General features: G+C 34.3%; 1 protein-coding gene and 1 long non-coding RNA gene across 3 annotated transcripts; both read left to right on the top strand.

Moving 5' to 3' along the window:
- The first annotated feature begins 210 nt into the window (after window positions 1-210).
- Window positions 211-7,597, top strand: LOC128557470 (uncharacterized). Its single transcript, XR_008371174.1, has 2 exons — window positions 211-2,076; window positions 4,558-7,597. It is a non-coding gene; the product is annotated as an uncharacterized LOC128557470 (long non-coding RNA).
- Window positions 7,598-12,666: 5,069 nt separating this feature from the next.
- Window positions 12,667-25,169, top strand: LOC123556869 (uncharacterized). Of its 2 annotated transcripts, none has more exons than XM_045347924.2 (9): window positions 12,667-12,897; window positions 14,040-14,268; window positions 14,764-14,930; window positions 15,794-15,838; window positions 17,578-17,661; window positions 17,808-18,024; window positions 18,891-18,971; window positions 20,658-20,765; window positions 21,028-25,169. In XM_045347924.2, exons 1-9 carry the CDS (start codon window positions 12,851-12,853, stop codon window positions 21,655-21,657), a joined length of 1,608 nt encoding a protein of 535 aa, XP_045203859.2. In that variant the 5' UTR covers window positions 12,667-12,850; the 3' UTR covers window positions 21,658-25,169. The 2 variants fall into 2 exon arrangements, with proteins under 2 accessions (XP_045203859.2, XP_045203860.2); XM_045347925.2 differs by having other exon boundaries at window positions 12,669-12,897; window positions 17,808-18,003; window positions 21,028-25,168.
- Window positions 25,170-25,905: the final 736 nt, after the last annotated feature.

Genomic DNA, 25,905 nt, shown 5'->3' with positions numbered 1-25,905 from the left:
TTTAATTTTGGTGGGTATCGTCTTGCCTAACATAACGCCTCACTGCTAATCCGCACCTGTATTTGTATTTATTGTCATATCAGTTCAAATACTAGTCTGACAAGTTTCAATACCACGGGATTTTCATGAGCAAATTTAGTGCAGTGACAAGTACATTCTTTATCGGAAATCCGTAAAGGACAGATCGTTTACAAAAGAATACGGCAGAAAAATGCAGAGCTACTGTTTTGAGAATTCACAATTCAGATGAGTATACATTATAAATTTTCTTTAGATGTCTGCGCTTATAATTTTGATTGATGAACTTTCTGTTTGTACGGCATTTGAATATGTCCTCTGGAAAGTAATGTAGACACGTGTTTATCTTATAATCAGCAAGATATTTTATTCAATCACTGACTGAATCAGTCTGAAGTGAATTTTAGTTATAAAAAAATGAATAAAATAAACAGGCATAGTGAGCTGACAAACACTCACAGGTAAAACATGGGTGTGGTCGAGCGTTTTTGTTTGCATGTACATGCGCAAAAATGCAGTACGTTAGTCCATTATTCTCGGTCATTATTATTTATGGACTTAAATCATATGTACAATCACAGACAAGTTCTGGTTTCACCCGAGGTGTATTGAGGTTTATGCATTTCTAACGTACATTGTTGCGGAAATATTTTGTAACATGATTTAGTATCGTTGGGATGAATCAAAGAATTTTGCTTTATAGCCTAATATAATTTTCAAAAATTTACAAACTATTATGTCATTAAATCAAATAGAAATATACATGTGCTTGTTTCTTACCAATTTTCAAAATTATACTTTAAATATCTTGCTTCAAGAGTGATAAAAAGCATGCTGCATATTCTAGTTCTAGTAACAGCTTAACAGATCCGATGAGAAAGTAATTGGTTCCATGCTATTTTCAACAGTATTTCAGTTATGCAATGGCGGTCAGATGGTTGAAGTGTTCGTAGAGACTGCAAAAGGAAAATTGGTATGTAATAAGGTAATGTAAGCTTACGCTTTTTACGTGTCCAGGAACGAAATTGGCTATATTAACTTGATTGGCTATACTAGCAAGAGAGCGTTCCAGTTGGGTTCGTACCATGGCATGAAACATTAACAGCTGACAAGAAAGATACGTGTATATTGGATGTTTTCATAATGTAACATATTGGTTAGCTGCTGTTTGTTAGATTTCGAAAGATATGTAAGATATATTTTCATTTTATACATCAGCAGTGTAACCTAGATCTCAACTGTTATAATGTGTAACAGTAAATGATAAGTTATGCTTATGAAAATTAATAACATACTGTCACAATTCTAAGTCGTTGAAATATTTCTTAAAGCACGAAAGCGCCATGTTTAAATAAAATAATTCACGGATTTATAGATATATTATTAATTCATTGTAATGAAATTACAAAGCTCTTTCAGAACTGTAAAACAATATAATGCGGACATGTTCGAAGTAAGGTAAAATGTGTTTTTCATACTTAAGTCTGGTTACTGTTTCTGAGAGTATTTTACATAAGAATAAAATCCAGCAAAACAACGAAACTTATGGAGAACGGTGCTATAGAAATAAAAACACAAACATTCTGAGCTAAATGGAATAAGCCACACTACTTGGGAGTGCGACAAGTGATTTCCCATGAACCAAGTTAATCGAACCGAATCTGCTAATGCTTTGCATGGTTCCGTTCTGCAATAATTATCATACACAAAGACTTATATAAATAAATACAGATTATTGTTATATTTTGAAAAATATTCAGCTATAAATGTATTTCTTAATGACTAAAATATGGATTTGAGTTATCAATTTTGTTACACGCTAATGAAATGCATACACATTATTTTAGACGCAGTTCTAGCCTGTACGCTTTGATGCGGATTATCCATTACGTCAGCAACTGTAACACCAGCATTAACACGGCCAATCTCTGGTATAAGGGGCTGCAGAAAACTAATGTCCTCAACCGGCTATTCTCCTAATGACTTTAAACAGTTTAGCTATAAGAGCGGCGTGGCATGGTTTGGATCGGCAGCTATTGGGGCACCTTGTATTGAAAGGTAACTGCTGTACCTGGTTAATTTTATTAGATTATCTAGGTCCATTGCATGCATTATTTAACTGGCTGCATGTAAAAGAATAAGTTATAAAAATGCATTGATATGGAAAAGAAATATCAAGAAATATCGAAAATAGATGTAAATCAGAATTGAATCAATTATGAGAATAATGTTAATAATAATAATAATCATAATAACAATAATGATATGACTAATAAATTCGATAATATGAATGCAAAAAAGACGTCACAGGAAACTGTTCTATAGAAAAAGTGGAAAATCCACAGGTCGCTCAACACAACAAAAACAAAAATGGTGCAGGCTCGGTTTGATTGAGCCTGTTCATGGACGGTAGTGGAAATGCATGCTACCGTCCACGCCCTCTAGCCCCGGGTTGAGAAGAACTCAACATTTACACATGTCAAAAGTACAAAAAACAATTTAGAGACATCCGCAGATGTGTTCATACGGCGGTGCACATGGAACCTTCAATGCTACACTAGTGTGTAATTCCACGAAAAGCGGCGTATGGTCCCCAGTTAAAATAATGGGTTTGCCCTAAACGGGAAAACAATGAGCAGAACTAAACAAACTGGAATTTAGAAAGGGGATCTGGGGTTATCGAGCCTGCATATCACAGGAACTGCCAAAAGACAAAATTAAAAAGCAGGCGCCATATCCAAGGGGTGATTATACAATACCCAAAACTATAAAAGCGGGAGTATTGGAACCACCCAGGCCGAAATGCTCATGTTCAGAAACTAAACAGTACCAATAACACGACATAAAAAAACAGTACCAATAACACGATAAGCATATGAAACTAAACAGTACTAATAACACGACAAGCATGTTCTGTTTACGACGTAACAAGTCAGTGGTTGTAAGACTCTTCTAATTGAAAGTCTTAAGGCTATTGGTTTCTTATCCGTCTGTCCTTCCGTCCGTTCGTCTGATGTTCGTTCAAAATAAATAGATAATACATTTTGACTGAAACCTCAGCAAATGGCTTCATGATGACCCTGGCTTATAGTAATCGAACTGTTGGATATGTACATATGTACATGTACCTGAATGACATTGTAACGTTTAAAGATATACAATATGTAAAATATGCAGCGAGTTTCATAGATTTTGATACATCTTAAAAATTAAGGTACATAGCAAAAGGTATTTTCTAGCTCTAGACTTTAACTGTTTGTCAATGAGCTGCTGTACCTATTGAGTAAACGTGTATTCACTGCATACCTCGTTTTGGTGAATTCTATTTTCATAAAATGTTGAGTGGCCCTCAATACACATATTGTGCATTTCGGTATGGCATATTGTAAATCTTATAAGTCTTAAAATCTAAAATGAATTACATTCGTTGAAATCTATAGTTATCATCTTATATCATAGAGATCGGTGAGAGCATCTTTGCCTCGTTTCTCATTAGTGCGAAGTACTAGAACCTAAAATTTCCTATTAGGTCTGGTATGTTCTGTGCTTATTTTCATAGTTTTCTGCACCTTCGCGCTGCTATGTTGCTTCCAGGCATTTTAGCTGGTGCTTTGTCTTTCATATTTTCTCATCATTTTCATATATACCATGCTATATATTTACAATATGCCATAAGTTTCATTTGAAAATTAACAATAAAGTCACGGCCTTATCCCACATAATTTTGTTTTGTTTTTGCTATATTACATTCACCTTTGACTTACAACCGATGAACTCCCTTATGCAGTCAGACCCGTACTGAAGACAGCCTCCAAAAATATAACCTGCTTACTATGGTCACACGTCACCTGTCTTGAAAAAATATATGTTTTCACAAATACCAGCATTTTCAGTCCCCAAGGGAGGTTCTGCAGCCGGGTTTGACCTTATATATATATATAAATACCCTAGCACCCACCAATAAATTAAGTACAGTGTAACGTTAAATAACTAGTAAGTATTAAGAAATAACAAGTAACAAATATTAAGTATTAAGAAATAAGTAAAACAAAAAAATAAAAGACAAAAGTAACCATAAAGAAATTATAATAAATTGTGGTAGAAAAACGATACAGCTCCATCTTGAAATAATATAATTTAGTCACAGACAGTATTCTATCTGTAACATATGTACATGTTTACAAGCTATTCAGTTCAGCAATGTGGAAACTTTATTTTTAGTATATTAATCCTTTTAGCACATCCATCTTTAGATTCCTCAGTCTGTGATCACTCTAATTATTCACTGGAATTTGATAGCTATTGGACAGAAAGTGCCTGAAGAAAGCCTTCTTTTATCATTTATTTTCAGCAGAACTTTGGTAGCCATTTCAGCCATTGGAACAATTCTTACATGTAATGACTCTAACCGTGCGATTGTTTCGTTAAATATACAATGAATTTTATTTGCATTCATTCAAATTAATATACGGATTTTGGAAGTCTCTCATAATGTTATGTATATGAACACTGAATTTAATGGCATTTCTGTATTTTTAGAATCACGTTTTCGCTAGTACTAGTGCACGAAACATAACCTAGAAGTTAAATGTGATGGGAACATTAATCGTTTGGAAAGAACAGAAATGTGGCTATCAAAAATAGAAGGTGCTGCCAAATTGCTGAATAATAAAAGCCAAAGATTTACTTCCCACATTTTCAGGGGTTCTGTTCATACTGTTGTTATTGTGTGCATTTGAGAACGTCGAGAGTATAGTGCCGTCTAATATTTCCCTGGCTAGGAATGGTCTGATCAGAAATGAACTGATCGAAATCTATTTTGCCGAAGGACGAAAGTATTAGGAAATAGTTGTTTTTATTCTGTAAACACAACATTAAAATAAGCAAACGTCATTTGAAACGAATCATGCGGGAATTGTGTTTACGGAGACATCCTCAGCCCTACTCATCTGCAGAAGATATGATGAACGGAATAAAGTGCGAGTGGAGTGTAAGAGGGCAGTGTTTAAAGTATGTGGAAAAGGCTGATAAGAAAGAAATTAAGAGAAACGACGTCATGAAATTCACAAAACAGATTTGTCCAGATGTAACAGAAGAACGAAAAGTACATAGGTTGAAGAGGAGAGTGTATACATTGAAAGGACCTTATTATGTGTGGCATGTGGATGAATACGATAAATCAAAGCTGTATGGATTCTGTATTCATGGAAGCATTGACGATTACAGTCGTAGTACCATGTGGCTTGAAGTTGCATCCAGTAATAATGATCAGTCTGGTTTTGCCAAGTTCTACATGGACTGTTTTAATCATGTTCAGTGTGCTCCAGTAATTTTACGAGCAGATATGGGGACCGAAAACAGTTCTATGAGCTGTTTGAAGCCGCATTTTACGTACGATTCAAACGACTTTTTGGCACTAAAAGATTTTACTTGTGCGGAAAAAGTACAGCAAACCATATAGAATAGAGCATTTTGTGGAATACTTCGTAAGCTCGGTATTCACTGGTGGATGAATTTATTCAAGGATATAGGGATTGCGAAATATTTTACATCGATAAAACAGTGATAAAAGAATGATTAAGATTTTGTTTATGGACGCGTTGCAAACGGACTTAGACAGAACTGGACAGCACTGGAATTCTCACAGTATACGACCACAAAACTCGATGTGTTGTATTTTGTCTCTGAACTGACTTATGCCCAATACTTTGGGACTAAAGTGAAAAGTGAGATGTGAATGCGTGCATCGGTCATTTTTATGCCCCCGCCATATGGGGCATATAGTGTTACACCTGTCTGTGTGTGTGTGTTCGTTTGTGTTTGTTTTTTTGTGCGTTTCTCTGTTTGGGAAAGGATGGTGTTCTAGTACGGGCCATAACTTTGACATGCATGGTTCGATTTCATAATAATTTCACGCAAATAATAAGCATGGATAGACAATGTGTCATGCGCAAAAACCATTTTACTAGCTTAAAGGTCAAGGTCACAGTCCTTGGTTGAACTTAGTCAATTTTCACTACATATATACTGATGATGTGGTCTTTGTGTCCGGTCCATTACTTTGACATGCCTAATCCGATTTCGAAATAATTTGACACAAATAATAAGCATGGAAAGACAATGTGTCATGTATAAAACCAAATCCCTAGTTCCAAGGTCAAGGTCACACTTAGGGACCAAAGGTCACATACAAGAACGACTTCGTCTTGAGCATTTATTCTTCAGCTTCATGCATAGAGGGATTTTGAGGTAAGTTGGCTCAATTGTACACCATCATGACACAGAATGTCATGCGCAAGAACCAGGTCCCTAGTTTAAATTTACTTCCATTGCTGTTACTATAAATAGTTTATATTGTAACTTTTTATTACCAGTCGTAGGGAAAAATCAAGACCACTTTTCTGTAGTACAACATGCATGTTACATCCAATTTTAAGATGTATTTTGGCCTGTCTCTACCTGGTAAGGATTTTTGTGTGGATTTCTTTTATATTGTTTTTTTTTAAGATTAACTTCCCTTAGTTGTTACTATAAATAACTTATATTGTAACTACTTTATAATTGACCGTAGGGAAAACCAAGACCACTTTTCGGTGGTACAACATAGATGTTGTTTTCAAATTTTAGGTGTATTGTAATGTAACTTTACCTGGTAAGGAGGTTTTTTGTGGACTTAGAATTTTAACAAAAGAATTACAATAATAACTACACAACCACAGAATTAAAATTCCATTTGCAAATACAGGTGCTAGTGTATATTTGCTATGACGGGCGTATATTGTGACATGCTGGCACTCTTGTTGTAAATAAATAGGGTCAAGGGTCATCCCTTTTGTTTGTGAGCAGTACCATGCCTGTGACCATTTTCCTCTGTGTCTGTGACACATTTCTAGTTTTGAATACGGAAGCATTTTTGCAGTAGAGAATTTAGAGACCTTGTAAAAACTATAAAACCAAGTGTACAATTCTATGTTTATCCATTTGATGCCTTAAAAATTTTCACCGAGCTGAATAGTCCTTTGGAAGAATACATGTACATATAGAGAAAAAATATGTTGCATAGCTATAACTGAACTGGAATTCTTTTAAACCAAACTTAATATGTCCTTAAAGTGTCATTTTAATATATGTCACCCTCCTACACATTTTATTTGAACTGTGTTGTGGACTTATTTCTTTGTTCAATTAAATCCATGTTCCCTGACTATAAATGAAATCGATTGGATTAACATATTGATACTTTCTATATTTTTAGCCTTTCCGGTGTGGTTAGCATGGACTTTTTATAAGTATATATGAGTTAAATGTATATTATCAATAACTTTACATTACAAATTCTGGGGTTTTAAACTTACATATAGGGGCCTCCATGGCCGAGTGGTTAAGGTCGCTGACTTTAAATCACTTGCCCCTCATCGATCTGGGTTCGACCCTCACTCGGGGCGTTGAATTCTTCATGTGAGGAAGCCATCCAGCTGGCTTACGGAAGGTCGGTGGTTCTACCCAGGTGCCCGCTTGTGATGAAATAATGCACGGAGGGGCACCTGGGGTCTTCCTCCACCATTAAAGCTGGAAAGTCGCCATATGACCTATCATGTGTCGGTGCGACGTTAAATAAAAAAAAAAACTTACATATACTTGAAACAAAACTTTATATGGTTTAGACCATGTTGTCGTGCGTGACTGATTGTGTTATTTTCTCCTCGTGCTTACTAGAATTATTGTATACAGAAATAAAAAGTAGTCACCTTTTACTAAATTTGTGTTTTCTTAGTAATGTTACTTATGTTGGTAATACAACGAATTATAGTATAGAGTACTTCAAGATTAAATCATTGTCACGATATGGTCTTTCGTCACAGGGTGGTATATGTTGCGTAATTTTCCGAGTCTCGAAAGGACTAATCATATGCGTTCAGAATGCTATCAAACTTCCAACATTATGCATGTAAACTTGGTCTACTGCATTTACAAGAGTTTTCTATAATTTCCATTTTGCTATACAGAGAATAATGCACACTTTGCAAACCAAAAGTCCATTATGTTAGGTGTCTGAAAGAGTATTCTGAAAGTTTTTTTTCACATGGTGATGTATGTATGATAAAACCTGTCCCCTTGCGACATTCTTTGGCATATCAAAAGTACTTGAAGGTATTAGGTAGCTGGCCTTTAAAGGTACGTTTTGAAATCTTAAAGTAGTTTTTGAGAAGATGTTTTGAAGTTTTTTTCTTGGTTTCTAAGGTAAACTTAGTTCTGCAAGCAATTACTGTGTAACATTATTTGAAGGAATTCCCAAAACACAACAATCAAAGCAACAATCATCAAACGTTTTGTTGAATTTTAGAAGGTGAATTTATCAAAATCACCTCCCACTGTACTTAAGCAGAATTTGATATCTAATATGAAACGGACTGTCTCTAAACAGTAGGATATGTTGTTTGGATGAATTGTTGACGACACACGAGGAACATTTCACTGCGACCGCTAGTCACAGGGCAATCACAATAGCTTGAGCTTTTTGTGCTCAGGTGAGCTTCTTATGTTACATATGTTCAAATCAACTTACATGTATGTTCTAGTCAACCTGACACACTTTTATTTCTCTTTACTGTTCATGATTAAACATGATCACATGAGGTATAAACATGACTACACTGTGATTTTGAATATTACCATTTTGCGTAGCATTTGGGCATCTGATATTATATTTGGTAAACCAAGATACTAGAAATAAATTGATTAGAAAATGTAATCATCAACTACGATATCAGATGCAATGCTCACCATTATGTTACGTCAGTTTGTTTGGGTTCCGCGCTGCTTCATAGAATTTTATGTGAATGGTATTGTAATAACAAATAAGTCATAACAAATAAATTATAAGAAGTAACTAAAATGTCCCTCCAGGGCTTCCGTAAATTAACTTATATGATAACTTTATTATAATATCAGTTGATTATGTTATACTGCAGTAGAAAAATATTAAGTTCCATCCAGTAGGGTGCTTTGTATTACGTGGCAATACTTCATTCACTTGTTTGACTTATTGACTTGTTGGGCTCGAACTCCCGACCTCTTGAGTGTGAATATTTTATGTTCCAATACCAGCGTTTATAGAAATTAGAATTTACGTAATCCTGGGATCACAGACAATAACTATTGTTACAGTAATTTTTTGTAATGTCATTATTGTCAATTACGTTCTTTTTAGAAGGAAGAATGGGACTAACTTTCGGCCAAAACTACAGCTATGAATGGCGTCTGGTGTAGGAGATCTACATCTCCAATTTTTTATTTTTCTAATTTCGGAAAACAAACCTTTTTTAAATATTTTAAAATAATCATAATTTTACTCAGAGATGAAATTCTTGAAAACCCTTGTTAAATTTACTAAACTGCTAACAGTCTAGGTTTATTTGTCACGTCTGTATCTGAAATGTTCTCTTTGTCTGTTCTGGGGTCTTTATCTCACTCTTCGCGCCCTGTGTGGCTGCATTTGCTATATGTAAAGCGCCTTTGAACGTTTATCATGCAAAGAGCGCTATATAAATCTGATATAATATATAGAGGATATTTGTTTGTTTTGAGTGAATATGGAATATATCTCACTGAGAAGTGAGAAAATTTCAAATATTTTCACGAGCGCGTAGCGCGAGTGAAAATGTGAAAATTTTCTCACTTCGAGGTGAGATATATATTCCATATTCACGAAAACAAACAAATTTTCTTTTTATTTTATGCTCAATTACGTTGAGATTTGCATTTAGCAACTATTTTTAATCTCAGCGCGGGAAACAGACGCACGTAAACAGACATGACGTCAGACGTGCTGTGACGTTATAAAGACGCATACAACATAAAGTTTCATTTTATTTTATTTTTTGCTGCATAACGTTATGAAATTCTCTTTAGGTAAAATAATTTGAATCGAGAAATAAACTATAAAGAACAAAGTGCGACTACAATTTTCACCCTGTTTTAAGTTAATGATATAAAATTCATACACAATGTAATGAGGGGGTGGAGCTATATCTCTCACAGTGTGAAAATATAGATTTCATATTTTCACAGTGTGAGTGATGAAATATGAAAATATTTAACTGATAGAATACAGTATTTCATTAGTTAGCATAAAATAAATATAATTATTTTAATGTCAACCTTTTAGCTCTATAGGGATGCCAGTAGGAAGCTTTTTATGTTTATTCTCATTTGTACAGCCAATCGTTTTTTTTTTCCAAGTGTAGAACTACGGTCAGAGATTTTTAAGGTAGTGGATGCAATATATGTAAAAGGGGAGAAGAGCAATATGTGATTTTCCCATTTTCCACGCCTGTTAATATGGACCCCAAAACATACTTTTAATCTGTATCTACTATACAGGGCAGGGAGTACATTAGAACCTAACATAAAACAAAACGCTTGTTAAAAACAGTCTGGTGTCGGTGGGGCTCAAATTTCCGACCTCTCGAGTAAGAAACGGGTGCACTAACCTTTACCTCACAGCGGAACTATGACGTCATACTGTACAAACATATGTATAAAGTATATAATAAATTTCAGTTGCGGCCGTTTCACATTGAGATTTATGTATTACAGCTTTTACCCTGTGTAGAAAATGTATTGGGGCTAACTTTTTTTATTATCAAACACTCATTTACATTGTTATTCATTGTTCAAAGCAGTAAGCGGGACGCTTTTATTTTATAATCCGTAAACACCAAGCGTCTACTGGCTTCGCTAATTACTGTGCGCATCGTCTACTGGATAAAACCCAAACAATGCCGATTCCAAAATAGATCAACAAAAAAAAATGAACACCGAACAATATGTAAATGTAAAGAAACATATTTACATTGTCATTACACTGCATATAGCCAAAGATATAATTTTTAAGTGATATCTGTTCTAAGTCTAAAATTTTGGATGGAATTCACTTTTCAACCCGTTACATAAAGATGCGTTTTCATAAAATTTCAATCATTTGCATATTTATAAGGCTGATTGAAATTATTATTCAAATGTACTTTGTTTAATTCGAAGTTAATAATTTGAAAGTGGTGATTTAAAAACATTTCACATACAATGTAAGAATCCTATCAAGCTGACATACAAATCTTTTCAAATGCTGATAATGGACTTGAGGTCTTACTATTAAAGTAGCATGGAATGGTTGATCAGAACCGATATTTTAATGGTAAGGGACACTACAAATGTTTCATGAATACAATAACACCCTGTGACGTTTTAAGTTGCCTTTAGTCGTGTAAGAGTCAAACACAAGAAAAATCCTCTTAGTGTATAATAATCGTTTTACTGTAGATATATTTAACGATGCAAAAGACTAAGCCTATGTAATAGGACCTCTTTTAGAATATATATTGTACACTGCATAATTAAATACCATTATTAACAATGAAACTGCTTAAATGCACTTACTCGCAAACCAATGCAGCATTAATATCCACATGCCCGCCATACTGTTGCAAAACGGTGTTAAACCCAAAACAAACAAATACATTAATTTTATGTTCATTGAACACATGGTAACTTATCAGTGCAAGTGCAGTCAATTACTTTATCCTGTTACCATGCCTTCCTAGTACTTAGTGTTGCTTTGCTTCGAACATGTCAGCATAACATTCAAATATGCTGCGGTAGTGTAGATTATAAAAGAGCATTTACACTTCTTGCTAATGAGCTAGCTTTTACAGTGATGTGGTAGAGTGTCCGCCTTAGGTGTGAGCGGTTCCGGGTTCGATTCCCCGTCAAGGCTGAAGTATTTTCAACAAACATAAATAACTCACGGGTAGATATGAATGGCGCACTGGCACGTCCCACAGAGGTTCAAACTCCTGGAATTCGAGGACGACGAAAACGAGGGGGCATATATGGAAGGGTAAAGTATAAGTGTATTGATACTTCTTGCTATTAAGCTGGCTTCTATAGCGACTTGGTTGAGTGTCCCCCTTAGGTGTGAGAGGTCCCGGGTTCGAAACAAGTAATAGCTAGAGTATTTTTCCTGTAAAATCCAATAATCTGTACCTGTGTATACGTTTCTTAAGTGGTTTTGTTTATTTTGTTAAAGTGCAAAAAGATTATTCTGAGGGAAATTTAGCCAATCAGATTTCTACATTTTCTTAACTACATGTATGTTCCCATCATAAAGAAATGAGATCATTTCGTATCTTGGTTCAGTCTGATCATTTCCTTAAATAACAGTAACATTAAAACATAAAAGTATGGAGTATCATAGTTGACCATGTTTACGTTTTATCGGCATTACGAAACAAATCTCCATCTCTCATTTATTTTAACTCGGCAAGATTTTAACCTATAAATTTTGGTATTTCGCCACGCGCCTATAATGCTTATAAATAAGACAGTCAGCTTTTAAAAGATTTTGCATCATTTAGTGACCTAAAATGCCTCTTAGTGTCATTTATTCAAGGGATGTTTAAACGCCTTTCTAGGGTGGTTTTTAAAGTTTTAAAGGATGACTTTCATTTTTGATTAAGCTGAACTTCCACGTCGTTTAACATATACCAATATGCAAAACGCAGTTCACCTTTAGCGGGATACAATATATTATATTACCGGTTTTTTCACTTCATAAGACTTCCTCCAACATACAAGGCTTAAATATTGAAGATGAACATGCCCGCAGCAGTTTAAAAGTTTGCTTATCGAATGTACTTATTTAATTGATCGTATACCAAACAGGGTATATCATGTAAATCGATCGCCTCCATTATACTTAACTACCTTCCTGGTTTGCAATACGAAGAAATAACAACATAATAGTTGTTAGTTTTAAGGATTTTGGAAGGAAATGGCGCCATTTCAAGAAACAAGTCGACAGATTTCTGGTCCGGAAAGGTTTGTTTGTTTATTAATTTATCTTCTTATTCTTTTATTCCATATTGTTAGTAAGAAAAATTGAAGTAATTCAACCTGAATATTGATTAGAAATTTTGAACAGAAAAATCTATTTTTAATCTAAAAGTAGATAGATACAAGAACTATTAAAACATTTTTTGTAATGCAAGATACCCTTGATTGAAAACGAAGGTTGAGCAAAATCAAATTCAGTGTTAATGAAAACCGAAAGTAGACGGCATTTGATATTAAGGTATAATATGTGATAATGTTTAAAATTGTAAGATGTAATTCAGAAATTTATTCTTAATTATCTACTTTTCACTATTGTGTGTAATGAACATAAAATATATTATTGTGATACATATAGACTATTTTAATTTCTAACTTCATTTTACATTTTTTTTTTCAAAAAAAAAATGAAAAAGGTGCCTAAAAATATTAACCTTATGTATCAACGACGATATTTTTGACACTTTTGCATACATTATAAATAAGGCCCAAAATTAGGTGGGACAGACTATAACAGTATCCTTACTGTTGAGCTGGCTTTTATGCTAACGTGGTAAAGTGTCCGCCTTAGGTGTGAGAGGTCTCGGGTTCGATTCGCGACCAAGGCTGAAGTTTTTCTGTCTGTTACGATTTAATGCCCAGCTTAGATAACTCATGAGTAGATATGAATGGACACATTTGAACGTCTGACAGAGGTTCAAACTCCAAGAATTCGGTGACGAATTCAAAAAGAAGGGGGTGTATGTAGTAGGATATAGTAAAAGGGTGTACTTATACTTTCATCCTATGAGCTAGCTTTTATAAAGTGTCCGTCTTATATGAGAAAGGTCTCGGGTTCGATATCCGGTCAGGGCTGAAGTCTGCTACACATAAAGTACGTACCCTTTAATGTTTAGATTATAAGACAGTTTGTCATAAATACATGTCTTTCTACAATAACTTATTTGTTTGGTAAAACTAAAGAGGTAACTGAAACCTAAAATGTCTTCAAATACAATTAAGCATATGAGGAATTAATACAAACCTGTACAAGTATACATCTTAAAAGCTCAACACATCCTATATTCAATAAAATCGACTAATACAATACTTCCATAAGGCTATGATGTCATTCCTTGTTTTCACTTCAGCGAGGTAATACAATGGGCAAGAGATCATATAGCATCTTTCAGGCACGACATTGATACTATAAAACTGCAAGCAAAAGCTATTTTGAAGGAAGTTGATAAATTGTCTAAAGAACAAGGGAATATAGAAAGAAAATCTAAGAAAGAAAGAAGCAAAGAGCTTCGCGGGTGTATTGACAAGTATCAAGATAGTATTTCGAGTGTGCAGAGCGCATGTGAGAAGATATCTGGGGTACGTGGTCAAGGCAGTTTAATAATTTTATTATGTATGAACTACTTAGAAAATAAAATACATCATTTAAATAAATACAAGAAGACGGTATATGTACCAGTACGACCTGCAGAGATATTTCCCTTCTTGAAATACATTTTGGAAATATTTCCTGGATTATGTATGATGATATATCACTACTTTTCTTTAAATATTCCTTAAGCGCTGACTTTGTTCTTCACGAAAATATGTAAAAGATAATTTAAAAAAGATCCTTGTGGATGTTGCCGCCCTTGGAAAATTGTCAATTTAACAATGAATAATGAAAAAAATGTTAGCTATATGGTTGGCTTGTATATCCCTGCTATCTCATTACACATTTTTTATTGCACTGACTGATTTTAAGTACATCACCATCAGTAAGTTCTGTTATGTTTTGTGCATTTTACTTCTTTTACATGGGACGTGAAACAATTTTCGCAAGTTGTTGGCTATTAAAAACATATGTTTCAGTAGATTGTGGATGACAAAACACCTAACGTACCTCTGGTTGACAGACGTTCAACATATGATGGTAGAGGAGGCAAGAACAGGAATTCATCTTCATTTGTTGATCAGCGAGAATGCAACCTTTGTTACAGAAAAGCAGTTGAAATCATGAAGCTTCAGGCAGATCTGGAAAGGTTAATACCGCAGTTACTCTTTATTAGATAATTAGGCTTATAGCCAACAATTAAAATAAGAGAGACGTTTTTAAAATCAGTATGTTTGAAAGTCCCGCTTGATTTTAGAAAAGTTAAAACAACAGAATGTGAAGCATAATTAACGTGTTTCAATGAGTATGAGAGGGCCTTCGCCTCATCTCTATAACTAAAAACAGCGATGGCCCGATATTACTATCTTGATAAGTCGGAACAATAACAGTTGAAACCATGATGATGATATCCCAAAAATGTACGATGGTCCAAAACTCGAAAATAGTTCGCATTTTATTCACCGTAGTTTTTACTTTAAAATTTCATCATCGTAGCTAAGTTGTTTTTGAAAGCCTCAGTCGCGGTTTCGACTTTTCAGTGCTTCGACTTAGTAATTTGACTTTTTTATCATCATGGATTGACTTTTCTATCGTAGTATCGGCTTTTTAACATCGCAGTTTTGACTTTTCACTGTATAAACTTAAAAATTGACTTTTCCCACATCATGAATTTGACTTTTCTATCGTGGTATCGGCATTTTAACATCATGGTTGCGACTTTTCAACCACGTAATTTCTATGTTTTGACTGCAACATGGTAGTATAATGTTTTCGTTGTTTCGAGTAAAATGTACCATGTTGATAAACGAAACTTTGATGGTGGAAATCGAACAACGATACTGAAAATATTAAACCAAAATGTCAAACTACTATATTGAAACACTGAAAAGTCAAAACCGCAATTGTGGTGGTCGTTTGTATACTCGACTGATTGCTGTAAAAAATCACTGTAAATCATAGATAGAAGGAAGCGCGTGCAAGAATTTGATTGATTCCATTTTGTGGTTACAGCATGAAAGACGACATGAAAAGAAAGGAAGCTGAGTATAATGAAAGGTAAATTGTCACTCTCAGATTTTCGACGTAAGATATACAGGAAAGAATTACTAATAGTTAAAGCCTGATATGAGATAACTGCTAAATGAGTTGTTAAATGTAAAAAGGTTCATGAATTTGATTTGTTTCATTAAGGTGGTAGCGTTTTCTTTCATACATTTCCACCTACACAACTAGGTACTGTTGAAAATAAACAACACATTTCATAATATTATATTGATGTTTCATCCCAAGTATAATACTAACTTAAAAAGCTATCTTTTGAAAGTGTTATGTTACAATAACTTAAAATTTGTTGTCATAACTAACCACAATGACGAATTTTCAAATAAAGGCGATTCAAACAAAATACATGCTAGAAGCGTCATATAAAGTTTAATACAATTTCTGTTGTTTGGGTGTACAATTTGGTAAACCAAAATGCAGTGTAAGGGAAACTGTCAGATGTATTGCATTTGTGTTGAATTGTTGCATTTATCAGACATAAAAATGATTAACTTCCATTTTAGTTGTGATAATTAGTTAATAATGAATACCTAATTTCCAATGTGATAATGATAAATATATCAGCATGTCGAAGTATTTATTATAATATTTGCATACATGTATTTCCATAGTAGATTGTACATATCATATGAAGGAGGCTCATATTGTACTACATATTTTTCATTTTGGACACTTTTAGGTTGAAAACAGGTTTTTTTTATCAGTCTGGTAATTTTTTGTCGTCTCAGGTCCGATACTAGTGCTTGTGGTTCCAGAATCCCATTATGTCAAACGAATCTTTAATAGGCCATGTTCTGACAAGTAAGATAAGTTCACATCAGGCCTATTTTATGAAAATGAAAATAAACGGAGAATGTGCATATAGGAAAGATAAATATTACCAAAGAAAGTTCCAGATTACTCCAATACTGTCAACATCTAAATTCTGTAATGTTATTAAATAACAGACAAAGTCCCCTGAGTGCTCGTTTACAAGTACTTTGGAAAGATTTGGGCCTAGGAACCGAAATTCGTCTCCTTCAAAACTACGCTGTCACGTTTCATTCATACAGATGCAATAAGGCTTGTGTTCAAAACTTAAGTCTTCGTAAGCTAAATATGTTAAACTTTCAATGTTCTAGCAAAGTTAAGACTTCAGCTAAATTTTACAAACAGTAAATGCAGAATGGCAAACAGACCTACATCGAATCATTTAAATATCTCGAAAAAAGGAAGGTCAAAGCATGGCGCGAGTTAAAAAAAAAGAACAATTGAAACAAAACATTGTCTCATACTGCTAAAGCTTCTGTCAAATGCATTCTATGATGCTTTTGATAATTTTGTTGGCCGGCACTTTTCAAAGCCTTTTTCCATTGGGAACAAATTTTATGAACGCTTCATGGACCGTAAAATTTACTTGGCTGATCCACTGATTCAGAGAGAGTGTTAAGGTAATCTTTAACGAAAGCACTGACTGTGTTTTCATGTATTTTGTTAATTCACACCAGACTTATCATAAGAATTTACGACATCACGTGTAATAGAAAAAATAGATTTGCCACTATTTTTTCATGTGAGCAACCCATCCAGCTGGCTTACGAAGGTCATTACTTCTATCTAGGTGTCCGCACATAATATTACACTATAACGCCCAGAGGGGCACACAGGATCGTTTCCTATCATCAATAACTGGTAAAAGTGCCTAATGACCAAAAGTGCATCAGAGCAGTTGTTAACATAAAATTCTATTACAGCCGAAGAAGAATGCAATACGAAAATGAGAGGCTTCATAGCCAACTGCTGAAAGAAGTTGAAGCAAAGGAGGAAGCCCTAAAAAGGTTTTTATAGTTTTCTTTTATAGTTGGTTTTTGTTTTGTACTTTTGATAAAAATAACTGAACGGAAAACTGAAATACTTTCACAAGACGAAATCGGTACTGTATTTCCGATTCTATTCAGTATGCCTATACTTCTACTTACTTCAGGTTAAGTTCAATGGCTTCCAGCAAACTGCGTGACAACAACCCGAACATCACTGACCTAAGTGACCAGAACAGACCTACTAAAATAGCAGAACGTTTGTCAGAGTTGTACGACAATCAGTGGACAGATGCATATGATGTATTAGAAGGTTCTATGCAAGAAGGACAGATCATACAAACGCTTCTGGGCATATTAATGGTAACGTGGGGAAAAACAGAAGTACAAAAATATTGCAATTTTCATCTACAAAATAGACTAACGAAAAGTATAGTAAACAACACAGGAAGTATTGTTGAACGACCTGTGAAGTTTCCACTTTTTTCAATTTTAATAAAAAGTGCCGTAAATGATCGGTAAACTACACCTAGCTTTAGCAGACAGAATATTTGATATGTTCGTCGACTAAACACAAGATTGAGAAATTGCATTATAATATTAAAGGGTAATATACAAGAAGATATCACAATGTTACAATCTCATCAAAATATAAAGACATAGTGTAATATAAAAGATAGATTACTGACACAGAATGGCCAGTAAAAGGAAATATATGAAAATGTTTTTGAATGTTCAGTTCACACTTTTCCTGATTTCAAATTGACAGAGGTAAAATATAAATAAAATTAGAGCTATTTCAAAATGAGCTACATTTAAATGCTGACGACAGTGATATGAAACAAAAATGTTAAGTCAGCCTGGTTTATCATAGCATAAATATACCCGAAGAACTAACAGTATTCCAATTAGGATACCACTTCATAAGATAGGACAATAGACAACTCACCAAGTCCATAATTATAGAAGTAAAGGGTTTATTCACCAAAGATGGCAAAAACTTGCTTTTTGAGTTTGGATCAATGATCCCTTTCTAAGAGTATTTCATTGATATACTTGTTTCCAGAAAACTTTTAAAATGTACACCTTAGTGATATTTAGTACATAAATGACGTGTGCACTCTATGCCACATTAATACAATGTAATGTTATATAATTGACATTGTAAAACGGTTTTGTCAGAGATAAAAAGGGATAAAATGTTCAGTGTCACTCACAGCCTACTCATCACTCCTATAATTTCTCCGCAGAAAGTGTATGAAGAATGTTGCAAACTTTCGAGTGTAAATTTCTACGAGAGGATCCAAAACTGCATTGAGTCTCCACTTGAGGTATGTTAAGATTAAAATTATTCCCTGCCCGGACGTGGCTGTCCCTCAAGCGTTGTTCCTACTTTCAACTTGCTTTTTGGTCGTTTTGTATTATATGTTATGCAAATTGTCTGGTCTATCGGTGGTGTTACTTTTCTTCCCATCCACCCCCTACTTTTACGCCCCTATCCTACGTTTACCATCATTTCTCAGTACCTTTCTCCAAACCTCGCCCAACTACGATACTGCGGACGTTATTTACATAGTTCATCCACGAAAATTCAGCTGTTCGAAGCGTTTGTGAAACGTACTGAGGTATGATAGCAGACGCTTTGTGTGGAGGAAAGCTCTCCTTTTGCTGTCTTAAACGTACTCTATCTTACGAAAATCCGTCAAGTAATAAGAAAAATATAGACTAGGCAAATGTTACCTAAATCAGAAATATTTTTTTTCCTTGTGTACGATATCCAAAAGTAACGTGAGTAAGTAATGACCAGAAAGATATGATTCGTCGTAGATTTAGTTAAGGACACTGACCTCCAGGTCGCACGACGACTAAAATCTAACAAATTTTGTTATCAGGAAATTATTGTTTTATTTCTTTAGAAAGCTTTGAATCTTAGTTCCAGACAGATTGTATGTTTTAGAAACACATGATAGTTAGTTTTTACTAATTTTTCCTTTTAAAATTGAAAAGCGTTTGTATCTTGGTACCGGAGGTAAACTGCCTTGATAATAAAGCTTTATAATTAATAGCTGTTAAGTACGATTTCCTTCGTGGTGTACTGGTCAAGAAGGTACAAATGTTTTACTACCAAGGCGCCGCAGGCTCGATTCGATTTTTTCGATTTAGCTTTTATTAAGAGTTTAAAAATAAACGTGATTCAATATTTCCAAAATTCTCAAATTTAAATAATTATCTTTATTTAGCCATGGCCTGGAGTCCAGTCATTGTAAGTGTGTCTTGCAAATATCACAGATTTGAATCGTCACTGTGTATACATCGCTCATCGCCTGCCCGTTCGTCCTTTTGTTAATGAAATCAAAAAGATAAACGTCAAGAAAAAAAAGAGTAGAGGATAACATACAATGTCTCGCTTAACCAGTTCAGTAATTAGATGATTAAAATTATTGACGACACATTACTTACCATTTATAATTGCATATATATTTATGTAGTAATCATGTAATGTTCTACATCAGATATTTTGACACTATACAGTTTCCATTGCTAGTAGGGACTTAAGTAATGGATTTAATGTTTGCGTCTTCTCTCACAAATTGCCAGATTCTTTCTTAGCGAACGGTGTAGATTTGACCGCATTCAGTATTAAGTTTAGTTTAGTTTAATAGTATTTTATTGTTTTTGTTATTAGGCATATAAACAATATTATGAACACAAAAGTAACATATACATATACAAATGAATTGGGTCACGAATTATATCAATATCAGCAAACTGCTGATTCACTATTTAACCCCTCACGCTTAGTCATAATGCATTAGTAATGAACTTTAGGAAGAATGAGAAGAAAAAGGGATTAATTCATTTTCAAAGTTAAATAACCTGATAAAAAGCAGTGCTCTTTAATATTGTGCTTTACTCTGAAACAATTAATAGAGTCATCACTTAACACATGTGAGCATCGATAACTTAGAGTTAATGTTGTTTTTGTCAAATTGTTATACATGTGCAATGTATTTTAGCCGAGGAGCAAACAACCTACGACAGTGATCTTATCTGAACAGTTAAAACAACAAATTAAAGAATTTCGTAAGACCCGAGCTGCATTTGTTATCAAAGACATAGAAAGGGTAACTTGAAAACTATAATTCCTATCACAAGGATTTTGTTACATTTTTCTTGCATTCCGGAGAAAATAAGAATTAATATCGATCTTTCTTAGAATATTATATATATGGTTATATTATTTCATTTCTATAAATGTTGATTTTTGCACGTATGAAATTCCTATCTGTTTAAACTTTTTAATAACTGGAATAATCTTTGATAAGATTATTTGAACTGTAAAGCTAATAGTTAACACAATGCATATATTCACTCTTTTACATACAGGTAATTAAACCAAAACTTCAGGAAGTTACAACAAGAATTCAAATACCTAAAAGTCATTTAAATGTGATACAAACGTACATATCACACTGTGTATGGATCGGATGGTACTGTGCCGTCCAGGATCCTCCACTTGTATTGAGTGTATCTACGTCAAGTAAGTTTGATACTACTTTGTTCAAAGACTACACAAGCCGTGGTCGCTACGTTCAGTTCGTAGTCTGGCCTGCTTTATACCTACATGAAGGCGGACCTCTGTTGTCTAAAGGTGTTGCACAAGGTTGTGACCATCAACTAGAGAATAATACAGTGATAACAACAGGCATTGCAGACAACAAAATACAATTGACAAAACACCAAGCGCAAATGATGCAAGAACCCGTATATAGCCGAAATTATGGTACGAGTGCGAGGCATGTCTCGACATTCAACATGGGTAATACACGCCAGACACGACAGACAGGTCAAAGTTTAGAATCGCAATATGTTAATGATCGAAGAAGAAGAGAAGGCAGTCGGATGGCACAAACGGTACATAGGCCACATGCTCATACCCAAGTCGGACACGGCCGTGCCAGAAACAATAGCAGACAAGCTTGGGTTGTAAATGAACGTCAGTCGACAATGATTTGATTTAGATCTTGCACAGAGGATCTTTGATTAAACAATATGAAATTAAAATAGTCCTTGTTACTACATGGCATGAACAGCTGAACTGAGATATCAATGTTTATGCTTTTATTATTGTATATGTAGAAGTGTGTAGCCTTTTGTACACTTACTGATTTTAGTCAAATTTTGAAATCTATTGAGTCGAAGAGTACTGTTGTATATGAGGTAGTGGTTGTTCTAAAGCCACGGACATATCTGCTTAAATGATTTTATTTCTTTTTCACAATTCGTGGGCGGTTGTTATTCAAGATAATTATTTGTTCCGTAATTTAACAGTATATCAAATAACACTATTTAATTTTCAACAGCTTTTTACATAATACGGTTGTGATATGAAAGTGCGCTTCTACCCTTTTCATGGGTAATATATCTGCATATGTCAACTTGAAAATACTGTTTGTATTTGAATACCACAACCAATAGATTTTATACCTTAATGAACATTACTCAGAACGTGATTCATAGTCTAACGTTTATTTACAGTTTTGTTTAATGTGTCAGGAGGCGTGTTTTTAAAGTTTACAGCCATCAGATTTAATAACTTAATGAATATTATCCAACCCGTGATTCATAGCCATAACATATACAGGTTCGCTAAATATGTCCTCAGGCGAGTGTTTAAATACTACACCCAATAGATTTCATACCTTTATGAACATTACTTAAAATGCGATTGATATCGAACATTTACAAGTTTCTTCCCCTTTTATTTACATGAATTTATTTGATCCAATTTATCCTGTGTTGCACACTTTGGAAGTTACAGACCTCCATAAGGACCAGATTGTCCAGTAATGGTGATTGTTCTAACCTCACGTTTAGTTGGGGAAATCAGGTGAAATGCAAATGTATTTCAAATGACGACATGACAAGTTTTAAAAAGTATACCTATTTGGATGTTTAAATGTTGGAATTCTTTTAGATTTGTGTAATTATCATAAATAGAGGTGTACACTTCTATTTAAGAAAACGCTGACTGCAATCAAGAAGGTGTGATAACCTTAGGACGGCCAGCACATATTTATGCAATCTCGCCAGGCACATGTATGTTTTTGACAACACAGAAAATGACGTCACTCGACCGTCAGCTATTTCCGGAAGTAAATAAAATGAAAGTAGAAATGCTAAACTTGAAAACGAAAGCCGCATTTTGATTCGTAGATAATCAGGGGTCACGCGCAGGGCAGGGGTCACCCCGTCTAAATGTATGCGCGTGGACTTTTTTTTTTTTTTTTTTTTTTTTGCTATTGGGGAGCCAATTTTCAGCACTTTATTACGAATTGAAATTACCTGGGCTTTAGTACAGCATGTCAGCTTTTAATCTATGAAAAAATATTTGAGCTCTGGATAAACAGAAATCCCACAGGGGTCCGTAACGGACGAAGGGTACATCGATAATTTTGGAACTTCATCAAATCGCTCAAAATCTCATTTTTGATGTTGTCTGAGAGTGTCAGTATATGCCTCAGATGTAAGATATAACCGTATTTGAGAGCTGCAGACCTAGACATTTCAGAAATATTTTCAAAATAAGTTTCGTGTAATAAATGTTGTTTCTACGGAAGCGTGAAAGGGCCATCACACGCTAATACGTTTTAGTACGTTAAGGCTGCGGAAAGGATATACAGATTTCCTAAAATGCATTTTAGTTGAGCCATTTTTGTCTCAAACGTCAGTTTTCGTACAGACGTGTTAAAAAATGTCGAAAAAGCACTGATTTTTAGATAAAAAATGATTTCTCTAACAACCTTAGGACGGCCAGCACATATTTATGCAATCTCGCCAGGCACATGTATGTTTTTGACAACACAGAAAATGACGTCACTCGACCTTCAGCTATTTCCGGAAGTAAATAAAATGAAAGTAGAAATGCTAAACTTGAAAACGAAAGTCGCATTTTGATTCGTAGATAGTCAGGGGTCACGCGCAGGGCAGGGGTCACCCCGTCTAAATGTATGCGCGTGGACTTTTTTTTTTTTTTTTTTTTTGCTATTGGGGAGCCAATTTTCAGCACTTTATTACGAATTGAAATTACCTGGGCTTTAGTACAGCATGTCAGCTTTTAATCTATGAAAAAATATTTGAGCTCTGGATAAACAGAAATCCCACAGGGGTCCGTAACGGACGAAGGGTACATCGATAATTTTGGAACTTCATCAAATCGCTCAAAATCTCATTTTTGATGTTGTCTGAGAGTGTCAGTATATGCCTCAGATGTAAGATATAACCGTATTTGAGAGCTGCAGACCTAGACATTTCAGAAATATTTTCAAAATAAGTTTCGTGTAATAAATGTTGTTTCTACGGAAGCGTGAAAGGGCCATCACACGCTAATACGTTTTAGTACGTTAAGGCTGCGGAAAGGATATACAGATTTCCTAAAATGCATTTTAGTTGAGCCATTTTTGTCTCAAACGTCAGTTTTCGTACAGACGTGTTAAAAAATGTCGAAAAAGCACTGATTTTTAGATAAAAAATGATTTCTCTAATAACCTTAGGACGGCCAGCACATATTTATGCAATCTCGCCAGGCACATGTATGTTTTTGACAACACAGAAAATGACGTCACTCGACCTTCAGCTATTTCCGGATGTAAATAAAATGAAAGTAGAAATGCTAAACTTGAAAACGAAAGTCGCATTTTGATTCGTAGATAGTCAGGGGTCACGCAAATGTTGTTTCTACGGAAGCGTGAAAGGGCCATCAGGCGCTAATACGTTTTAGTTCGTTAAGGCTGCGGAAAGGATATAGGACAATAGCTGGCAAATATATACCGTCGCTTTAACTTATCAGGTAATATAGCTATGGATTACAATTCTTTAGGCTGTAATAAGTTGTATGTATGATCATGTTTTATAGCTTTATATTCCCTGTATTTTCAAGAGACATTGATGTACATATTCAACTACAGATAAACTGTCCATATAGACCAGTTAGTATAAAACTTTAAAAATGTACACAAGTCAAAACTACGTATTTAATATTTTAAAACGACACCGAGATCCCCGTTTCCTGAGATGTTAGTTATAATGTTTAAACATGCACTTTTAGTATGCATTCTAAAGTGCAGTCAGAAATGTAACTTCGCTAGTTCGACACTTTTTACATGTATGAAACTTGAAATTAGTCACTACACTTCGTTTAACTTATTTTTTCATTCCTGTACAGTTATCTCATATAACTCCTATCACCTGCTACTTATTCGGAATTATATTGATATTCTATGTATTGTTTGTCGGATTTGTTAAAAAATAAAACTTCTTACTAACCGTATATAAATTCATCTTTGATTTCTTTACTTTTGTTTTACAATATGACAACATGAAAGTAGTGTTATTGGTACTACGGCCGCATTTATTTGTTGTACAGTATTTGTTGTTACACGGCCCACAACAGGCGTTTCCGAAACACGTCGGCTAGATTGTTCACGTCTCAGTCTAACAAAGGTGACACACATCTCTGAACTGGCTTTATAAGCTAAAATCCAAGGAAGATGACAGGTAGTGGAGATGCAAAAATGATAGGAAATAAAAGCCATCTAGCTAGCTATATCTTTGATCTTTATCTTTTGACATCACAATTTGAACATAATTTCATAGCTTTTAGAATTGTCTATATTTCAAAATGGCAATAAAGAACTGAAATTCGTATTATTAATATACGCAAAAATACTGCATAGTACCATAAAGAGAAAGTTACCGTATCATAAACAATATACACAGTAAATATTGCATAATACCACAAACAGAAAGTTGCTGTATTATAAACAATAAACACAAAAATTTACTACATGTCACCATACACAGAAATTTTCTGTATTCACGAAAACAACATGAATAAGATCCAATACGCCTAAATATCAGTTGCTATGTAATCTATACAAAATGGACGATGTTCACATAGCTGCCATACACAGACAGACCCATTTCAGAGTACAAATCCTTACATCATTTTGAATAATTATCCTAAAATCAAGAGAAAAGTAGGGGTCAAGTATATTCTAAGAGATTTTTTATCCTGTCACATTTGCTAACTGCAAAATCATATCGCAATCATGGCGCTGGTTACCTGGTGTTACAGCTCACATTATTCCACATCAGATACACCTTCTGTTCATTTCTGTTCTATCAGTCAAAAATACCTTCATAATGAAATTCAAACTTAATCAAGACCTCTGTGGTCAGCCAAAGTGAGACATTAGTGTTCGA

The sequence above is a fragment of the Mercenaria mercenaria genome, chromosome 5 (genome assembly GCF_021730395.1).
Source record: "Mercenaria mercenaria strain notata chromosome 5, MADL_Memer_1, whole genome shotgun sequence".
NCBI lineage: Eukaryota > Metazoa > Mollusca > Bivalvia > Venerida > Veneridae > Mercenaria > Mercenaria mercenaria.
Note: the sequence above shows the minus strand (reverse complement) of the source record. Positions and strands in the feature narration are given on the sequence as shown.

Excerpts from the sequence above, each read along its gene's own strand:
- LOC123556869 (XM_045347924.2), top strand. The coding sequence starts at position 12,851 with ATGGCGCCATTTCAAGAAACAAGTCGACAGATTTCTGGTCCGGAAAG. Across the intron at positions 14,269-14,763 it reads CATGTGAGAAGATATCTGGG|ATTGTGGATGACAAAACACC; the intron begins GTACGTGGTCAA and ends ATGTTTCAGTAG. Across the intron at positions 18,972-20,657 it reads GCATTGAGTCTCCACTTGAG|CCGAGGAGCAAACAACCTAC; the intron begins GTATGTTAAGAT and ends AATGTATTTTAG.